This window comes from Salvia hispanica, chromosome 2, assembly GCF_029641045.1.
Source record: "Salvia hispanica isolate PSC_SH4W2 chromosome 2, Shi_PSC_v1, whole genome shotgun sequence".
Classification (NCBI taxonomy): domain Eukaryota; kingdom Viridiplantae; phylum Streptophyta; class Magnoliopsida; order Lamiales; family Lamiaceae; genus Salvia; species Salvia hispanica.
The window spans coordinates 58,463,144-58,473,057 of NC_142693.1; the positions used below are offsets into that span (position 1 = coordinate 58,463,144).

The window sequence follows — 9,914 nt, forward strand, 5'->3', positions numbered from 1 at the left end:
TCAAATTTCATCACCCGAACATCGTCGGAACATATGCAATTGAGATCTCGTTGGAATCCTTATTAAATTATCTTTAATTTGATATATTTTTTGCGAAAAAATAATTTAAATTGAGAGAGTTACGTAAATTTAAAGATTTAAGATGATTTTGAGGAGAGAGAAAGTAGTTAGTTATAATTACTACATATAGGATTTGACATTAATACCCTTTTAATTTAATTAATAATTATTTAAATTTAAAATATATTACACTTGGCATCATATTAACCACAAGATCTTCTAATCTAATAGTTGAAAATTGGTCTCAATTTGGGATTAGTAATTAGTTAGCAATTCATTACATCCCATTTGACAAATATTGCAACGATGATTTGACAAGAAATAAGGAGTTATTACTTACTACTAGCAGTGGGTAAATATTGAAAAAATGATGACCCAAAATATAAAATAAAAACAGGTTTATCTATAACTCGATCCTTTTCCTAACTCAAAATTTCATTGATATATACATACCCCCGTATATTACGCATATACACATGATTCCACGTTAAACATGTTCCAACGTGTTTATTCGATCGATTGATCGTGTCTTTACTGTGTTTCTGGTCAAAACAAATATTTTAACAGAATTTGCTATTTATAATAAAATGCGTATATTTCTCAAATATTATTGGGGTGTCGTGAGTCGTGTAATATTTTAATGAAACAGAGATTTTAGATGAAGAATCTTTTCCTTCTTATTCATTTTTAAATATGCGTATCCGAACAACTGAATTTTCTCTTACTTCTCTATTTATTTTCAACATAACACTACAACAGATTTGGCAGATTGAGTCCAGGAATGATGAATTCTCTCTTTGATGTAAAATAGAGGAGAATATGCATTTTGCACCCTCTTCTCTTCCTCTTTTTTTCTTCGAAAGTGAGAGAGTCAATGCGATTACTTGTCCATTTTAGGCCTATACATCGGATTAAAAACGACATGTACGTCGATTTAAAGCATGGACAAAAAGAATTGTCATGGGAAATTTGCACAATTTGAAAGGTTAGTAATTTAAGACCAATGTTAACAATGAATCAAGAGAAATAGAATCAAGAAGATTATATAAAGATATGAATAATTGAGTTTGAATTTTGGTGTTATTTAATTTGATTACCATTAATTAGTATTTTATGACAAAATTATACATGAAATCATTTTCAATCACACTTCCAAATTGACACCCTCATTATTGAATTATAATTGTATAGACTTACAACCAAAGAGAAGACCCTAAATTATTCTAATAATACTAGCAACCAATGAGAAGAGAAGACCCTATTATACCGTTCGATTTAACATATTCAAGTTGCACAATATTTGAGTCAATTTCTGCCAAAGCGATTATAAACTAATACACGTTTCCTTATTATACCTTTTCTTCTATGGCTGGCACTTAATTTTTTTTCCTGGATCAACATTGCCAGAAAAGTATTAGTCAGAGCCATGTGATTGTGATATACGCATTAATCAAAAGAAATCCCCATAGAGTTGACAAATCAATGTGCTCCAAAACGAAATACTTAATCACTACTGACTCTTCATAAAAGTAAAACTAATAACTCCAACACAAATCAAAATAATGGCGTCTCAACATTTAAAAAATTTCTTAACAAGCTGCACCTTATGGAAAACCCTTGTAGTCATAGGCCTATTTCTCAATTTGATCGTCACCACCCAAAAGCCCCACCAATTACTCGTGTCGGTCCCGGCCCCACCGCGGCCACAGGCGGCCAACGACCATCGGACCAACCTGAGCCACATAGCCTTCGGCATGATGGGGTCCGTCCCAACGTGGCCCCACCGGAGGGGCTACCTGGAGGCGTGGTGGCGGCCCAACAAGACCCGCGGGTACGTGATCCTGGACCGGGCCCCGCCTCCAGAGCTCCTCCCCTGGCCCAGGACCGCCCCTCCGTACAAAATAGTGGACAATATCTCGGAGCTGTTCCGGGAGACGAAGCCACGGTTCGAGCTGATGCCGAGGATGGTGCACGGGCTGGTGGAGCTGCTGAGGGAGGAGCGGGAGGGGGTGAGGTGGGTGGTGATGGGGGACGACGACACGGTGGTGTTCGTGGAGAACGTGGTGGACGTGCTGGCGGAGCTGGATCATAGGAAGTACTATTATCTTGGGTGGCACTCGGAGAGCGTGATATCCAACTTCTGGTACTCGTTCGACCAGGCGTTTGGGGGCGGGGGGATCGTGATGAGCTACCCGCTGGCGGCAGCGCTGGTGAGGGACATGGATAGGTGCTTGATTAGGTACGCGGGTGGCTGGTCTGCGGATTGGATTAGTATGGCGTGCATTGCTGATGTTGGAGTCAGCCTCACTCCTCATAAAGGGATTCACCAGGTTAGTTTGATTTGTTTTTGTTTTGTTTAACGGTTTTGAGTTATATATGGATAAGAGATCAACTGAATCTGGAATAGGACAATCTCATGTTGGAAGATTCAATCATGTCAAATATGATTTGGATTTATTACACATTGGAAATGGAATCATTAAATTGAAATCAATTTAATAGTAATTTCATTGTGTCGGAATAATGATGATTTTTTTGATAAAAACCGGTTGTTTAGCAATTTTAGAGTCATTCACAAAAATTATGAAGTTTAAAATTGTTTAGGATTATTACGTGACAAATAAATTTGGTCGTCAATGTATAATATATTGTTGATATTTTTCAACGTTGTTTTCTTCATGAATAGACGCATTGATGGAAGCGAAAAAAAAAACGATTAGGTTGTGTTTTTCATATTTTGTATTTGAAATGTTGAAATTTCTATGATTTGTTTTGATGATAGATGTTTTTGCAAAAAAAAGTTATACGTACAACATATCAAATACGTACAACATATCAAATATATTTATCATTATTATAGTACTATAATAATTTCAGACCTTTATACTTCAATTCACAATTGAATAGACGATATCGTTAACTTGTCGGCCATGGTGTCCACATATGATTTTCGATGACCTTATAATTAAGTTACAATTTCATTCAGCAATAAATGGTAATGCATCTTGAAATAATTAAAGATACAACAGATCGAGCATTAATTTGCTGATATATTATACTTCCTCCGTCCCAGAGTCCTATTTGATTTGGGCACGAGTTTTAAGAAATATAAATAAAAGTGAGTTGAATAAGTCAGTAAAATGTGGGTCTCACTTATATATAGTAGTTTTATAATAATATATGAGTGGAATAAGTTAGTGGAATGTAGAGTCTATATACCATTTATGGTAAAGTAAAATAAGACTTTTATTGTGGGACAGACAGAAATGACAAAATATGACTCTTATTATGGGATGGAGGAATACTACGTACACACAATAATTATAAAATGAACAAATGATGAATTATAACTACTACGACTATTTTTAAGTAATGCAAGTCTACAATTTTATTTAATCAACCGGTGACTAAATTTTGCAGGTTGATTTACACGGAGACTTCTCAGGTTATCTATCAGCCCATCCCCAAACTCCTCTGATGACCTTCCATCACTTCGACGCAATGGATCCCATATTCCCTTCCATGGATCGCATGCAATCCACGCGCCACCTCATGAAGGCGGCCGACGCTGACCAGTCCCGGCTACTTCAGCAAACCATCTGCTACCACAAGAAAACCAACTGGTCTATCTCCGTGTCGTGGGGTTACTCTGCACAAATATACGAGAGAATAATGCCACGGAGCTACCTGCAATTACCCATCGAAACGTTCACTCCGTGGGCGAGTGGCAAGGAACACCCTTTCTACATGTTCAACACGCGCCCGCAGTCCAACGACTCTTGTGAAAAGCCTCATTTCTTCTTCCTTCAATCCGTCTCCAAGACCGCTTCACCTCATCACATTGTGACAACGTATAAACGCGCCCGCCCCCGAGGCTTGCCTCCTTGTTCCTCCGCCGGCAACCACCCCGCTGATACTATAACTAAGATTAAAGTGATTTCACCAACAAAAAAACGCCTCCAGGTATATATATAACACACACACACATGCTAACAGTACAGTGGTGGACGCAGAAAAAATCATTCGTGCATACCAGTTTTAAAATCCTACAAGTGAACATAATTTTAAAAATAAGTTATGGTATATGTTATTTTTTGTGACATCAGAAAATTATACAAAAATCAAATTGAGTCCTAGTTGAATATGTTTTCATTTGGTATGATTGTTCAGTATAGCTCTTTATACAAGCTTGTGTGTACTGAAATGGTGATCTTATGTTAGTTTGTTTGATTCTTATTGCAGATTGATAGATGTGAATGTTGTGATATTGTTCGGGTGAATGGTGGGAAAATGGAAGTTGGACTTAGGGAATGCAAGATAGATGAGATCATAGCTTAATTTTGCACCAAAATGTGGGAGGATTTCAACTGTATGTAGATGAGTTTTTTAAATGTACCCTTTTGAATAGAATTAGAGTTATGGTGTGAATTGATGTGAGAAGGTATTTGTTAATTTTTTTTGTTTCAATCTAGTTTCAAGCCTTTTCCATTTGATGAGAGAAGGGGTTTATAAATGTTTATTCAAAATTATTTGATGAGAGAAGGTGTTTGATATTGTTGGCTTCAGTTAGCTGGCTTTGAATGCTCGATCAAGTTATCTGGAGAGTTCCCCCTAGTTGAATATTTGTAAATCGAAGAACAAGTTTCTTAATTCAGACCAAGTGATATTGTACAACTATACAATCGGTGATTTTTCATCTACAAGACTACAAACATCTTGGTTACGAGTCTATATATAAATATAATCACTTTATTAGAATATATAAATTCACAACATGCACCGCTAGGTATATCAGTTCAAAAACCTTTCTAAACGTTTTTGGACCATTATATTTATTTTTTAGAATTAGCCTAAATTTGTGTTGGATTGGTGCAATGCAAGTGTGGAGGTCATGGAGGAGATCCGACGTGTGTACTCATATATGGGTGTGTTAAAATGACAACACCTTTTAAAGTGACACTATGACACCACGCTAGACTGTAATATTATAAACGCTAGATTGCAATGGTATAAACGCTAGACTGCAATCTATAGATTGCAGTCTAGCGTATTAGATATTGCAGACGGGAAAAATTGCAGTCTAGCGTATTGGATATTGCAGTCCTCGAAAATTTACTCTTGAACATTTTTTATGATTACGACATGGCAACTGATTATTCATCCACATGTACAAATAATTGACTAGGAATGGTGGTATGATGTTACTTTAGATATTGTTATTTTAACACGAACATACTCATATATACGTAATGATTTAAAAGACATTAAGCTGTGACTCCTTAAGTTATATTCTATTACTACTATTTATAAAAATAAAAATAAATCCATAAATTTAAAATAGGAGTACTATTCTAAATATCGGTAGTAACGAAAAAACACCAATTAAAACTCTTAAGTTACCATTTTTGCTTGATTCATTATGATTTTATTTCAATGATCTAATTACTCCCTCCGTGTTTCAAATTTTGTCCCACAAAATGTAAAGAAAAGTTGGTTAAAAAAGTTAGTGGAATGTGAGACTCACTTTTTTTATATTAATTTTATAATAAAATGTGAGTGAAATAAGTTAGTGGAATGTGAGACCTACTTATTATTTATGGTAAAACTGAAGTGTGACAATTATTAAAGGACAGATCGAAATGAAGAAGAGTGACAATTAATAGGGACGGAGAGAGTAATAAAATGTGAGTGAGAATAAGTTAGTGGAATGTAGGGTCTATTACTAAAAATAGCAAAAAGTGAAATGTGATGAATTTTGTGGGACGGATAGAAATGAAAAAAAAGTAATAAAATTTTAGGGACGAGAGTACTTATTTTCGAAAAAAGAAATGAAAAATGAAAAATAAAAAAGAAAGGGAAAGTAGCCACTATTTAAAAGTGCACTTGCCTCAAGCCCCTTTTTTTCGCGTGACAAATTGTTAGGTCAAGGCGGAGTTCTCTCTGTCTCTCATCGTCTTCGCGAAGGTACCACAATTTTCACATCCTTCGATTCTCTAAATTCATCGGAATAAATTCTGCAGCTGGATTGGTTTCGGAACTTCACTTTAATATACAGCGATCTGCTTGTTCCTTTAACTTTGTGTAGTGTATTGTGTGCTTGAAGAATCCTTTTGTAATTTGCCTTGATTGTTGCTTTCATTTCGTATATTTGTTCACTCAAATAGTAGATCTGATGGATGTAAATGCAAATCGTGCTGTTTTTTTTCATGAATCAGTATCTTCAACTGATTTCATGAACTTCTTATCATTATTGAATTTATTCGATTAATTCCGATGTTTTAGTTTCAATTTCAGTTTCAGTTTCAGTTATATACTTCTGTGAAAACTAAATAACGGTTACTGTATTATTCTCGCAAATGGATGTGAGTTTGACTGGCTATGTTTTTATGGGATGGGAATGCCACTTTCTTGCACAATTATGAGGGATTTCTATTTTTTGCCATTTTATCTTGTGATTCTTCTGATATTTTGTACATACTGTGTTTCAGAGATATTACCTTTTGGATTAATTAGTGAAGTCATTATGAAATTTCTATTTCCGTTTATTGGATGATTCTCATTTACAACAAGATGTAGATTTTATTTTAATTAAGTTATTAAGCTGTCGTGAATTTGCATTTTCGGGCATGATTGAAAATCTTTATAATCCATCTTTTCTTTTTGGATAGTTACGAGGTATTATAAATAAATGGCACTTTTTCCTGCATAATCTTTGAGCTCATTTTTGTAAACATGTAATGACCTTGTGGAAGTTGATCTATGGGTGTGTGTTTGTGTGTACGCGGTGAAGAATTATTGTACTGTTCTGGAACCAATGTTCGTCATGATAATTTATCTGTATGTTTTTAATAGTATTGTTATCTTTCTGTGATATTCTATGAACTGATGTGTCTCCGTTATTATTTTTTCACTATTTAACAAATAATGTCTCCATACTTTTGGCAGGCACTACTCTGTTGCTCTCCTTTTCATTCTGGCTGTTCCATAGCTATTTAATTTTTTGGTCTGATGGCTGGATTTTTTATTTTCACAGAAAGAAATGACTATGGATCAGCCACACTATCCCACCATTGCTCAGAAGGTGACTGGGAAGCTCTACAGAACAACCCCCACTCAACGTTTTGGAGCATTTGAAGGAAGCCTGCCCCGACCATCTCTCTATCAATCACAGTTCAAATATGGGAACTACACCAACACTGCATTGACTTATCCCTGTCAAATGACGTGTGACCTTTCTATGGTCAAGTCTACTGCCTCCCCAGTTTTTGCACAAGCCCCTGCAGAGAAAGGATTTGCTGGCTTTGCCATTGATTTTCTCATGGGTGGAGTCTCTGCTGCGGTGTCCAAAACAGCTGCAGCTCCTATTGAGCGTGTGAAACTGCTGATACAAAACCAGGATGAAATGCTTAAGACTGGTAGATTATCTAAACCATACGGAGGCATCGGTGAATGTTTCTCGCGAACAATTAAAGAAGAAGGATTTGGTTCTTTGTGGAGAGGAAACACTGCTAATGTGATTCGTTACTTCCCAACCCAGGCAAGTTATATGATTTTTGTTTTCTGGAAACTGGTAATACTTTACCCCCCTAGTGTATATAGTAGTACTAAATAAAATCTTTTGAATCGTTTGTAGGCCTTGAATTTTGCATTCAAGGATTACTTCAAGAGGCTTTTCAACTTTAAGAAAGACAGGGATGGTTACTGGAAATGGTTTGCTGGGAACTTGGCTTCAGGTGGTGCAGCTGGTGCTTCTTCTCTCCTCTTTGTTTACTCTCTGGACTATGCACGTACTAGATTGGCTAATGATGCCAAGGCTGCAAAGAAGGGAGGAGAGAGGCAGTTCAATGGCCTGATTGATGTCTACCGGAAGACTTTGGCATCCGATGGCATTGCTGGACTGTATCGCGGATTCAACATATCATGTGTAGGAATCATTGTTTACCGTGGTCTCTACTTTGGAATGTACGATTCATTGAAGCCAGTTCTTCTCACTGGCTCACTACAGGTATCTATAACTCTAAATATATGAATCTTCATCTGCATTTGAACATTTTTGATTGTACTGACCCCTACCTCTTTGAAATAATTTGTTGGTCGCAGGATAGTTTCTTTGCTAGCTTTGCTCTGGGTTGGCTGATCACAAACGGTGCTGGTCTTGCATCGTACCCAATTGACACCGTTCGCAGACGTATGATGATGACGTCTGGTGAAGCAGTAAAATACAAAAGCTCATTGGATGCGTTCTCTCAGATCTTGAAGAATGAAGGTGCCAAATCTCTATTCAAGGGAGCCGGAGCAAACATTCTGAGGGCCATTGCCGGTGCTGGTGTACTTGCTGGCTACGATAAGCTGCAGTTACTCGTCCTCGGAAAGAAATACGGTTCTGGTGGCGCTTAAGTATGCTCATGATGATAACGGCAACGACGTGGGCTTGGGTTTTCATCGAAGACAACCGGTTTGATTAAATTTTGAATAATAATTTGTTTATGGGGGTTGTATGTCTATCCCCCAAACTCTGTTGCTTAATTCAACTTTGGATGGTAGTAAACATTGCATAAGTAGGCTGACATAATTGTCAGTGCAGCTGGGTGCTTGATTTCGGACAGGTGAGTTTGAGGCGTGTAGTTTTCTTGCTCGGGACAGTTGCATTTTTGCCTTGTTGCAGAAGGTTCTGCTAAATAAAACTTGACATTTTCTCAGTTTCTTTCTGTCTCAGTTTCAAGTTATTACAATCATGGAATCATTATTGATTCTATTCTTTTCAAAAGAAAAAATAATATATGCATAATATTTGGGAACATTATATTTTACCCTAATTTTATAATTATAATTTAATCAGTTAATGAATATATATTGTGTAGATAACTTCTTTAACTAGTGTTCAGTGAGGCACTAAAAAGAGAATAGTGTTTTAGAGATCTTACAAAATGGTGTATTAAGATAATTAAAAAGATTATTAGAACATTAATTAGATTTAAATGATGACGGAGTTTACTGGAGTACAATTTATTTAAGAATAGAATGCACGTCGCAATTGTCATTAAGTTAATTTTTAAGAAAAATATAGAAGGAAAAATGATTGAATCTCTTTTTATTCTAATTTTTAAAATTGTCAATTTTTTTTCTATTTTTAGTAATTGTACCAATTCTGTTCCAACTTTTTTATATTGTCAATTTTTTAACAATTGTTTTTTTAATTTAGCAACGAAATTTCACTTTAACAATTAAGTTTCGGCATAATGTGTTGGAAGATGATTTAAGTATTATTTTTCTCTAAATATAAGTAGCACATAATGATTTTAATATTTCATTTTAGTTTTTATTATTTGAACAACAATTATTAACCTGTTTAAATTATCAATTTTACCCCAATCTTTTCAAAATTGTACTATCAATTTATCAATGCAAATTCACTCTAACAGTGAAATCTTGACATGATGTGTTGTTTTCCTCTGAAAATAAATTGTGAACGATGATATTATATAAAAATAACAATCTAAAAGTTGATTGATATAAATTAAAAGATTGGGATATAGCTAATGGGTAGTGATAAAATTCAAACTTATATATCGTACAAACTCAAAACTCCTTAATACAGCTTTAACACAGTTTCAATACAATATCAACACAGTGTAAAATTTTAAGATTTTAATGTCAACACAATATCAACACATCATCAATCATTGACTACCGTTGAAATTCTGTTGACATTTTCCTGTTGATGTTTTTTTTTGATCTGTTCACATTTTTTAATGGTCCAGATCATAGTTTTGAGTTTGTACAATATTTAGAGTTTTCGTTTGATCACATCCCTATAACTAATATTGTTAAAGATTGAGATAAAATTGACAAAT

General features: G+C 35.2%; 2 protein-coding genes across 2 annotated transcripts; both read left to right on the plus strand.

Moving 5' to 3' along the window:
• Positions 1-1,583: 1,583 nt before the first annotated feature.
• LOC125218032 (uncharacterized) lies at positions 1,584-4,756 on the plus strand. The gene is made up of 3 exons (XM_048119629.2): positions 1,584-2,390; positions 3,481-4,023; positions 4,303-4,756. Exons 1-3 carry the CDS (start codon positions 1,623-1,625, stop codon positions 4,396-4,398), a joined length of 1,407 nt encoding a protein of 468 aa, XP_047975586.1. The 5' UTR covers positions 1,584-1,622; the 3' UTR covers positions 4,399-4,756.
• Positions 4,757-5,896: 1,140 nt separating this feature from the next.
• On the plus strand, positions 5,897-8,759 carry LOC125200917 (ADP/ATP translocase 1, mitochondrial). The gene is made up of 4 exons (XM_048098747.1): positions 5,897-6,024; positions 7,094-7,597; positions 7,694-8,065; positions 8,161-8,759. The coding sequence occupies exons 2-4, from the start codon at positions 7,100-7,102 to the stop codon at positions 8,455-8,457; spliced, it is 1,167 nt and encodes a 388-aa protein (XP_047954704.1). The 5' UTR covers positions 5,897-6,024; positions 7,094-7,099; the 3' UTR covers positions 8,458-8,759.
• The last annotated feature ends 1,155 nt before the right edge of the window (positions 8,760-9,914 follow it).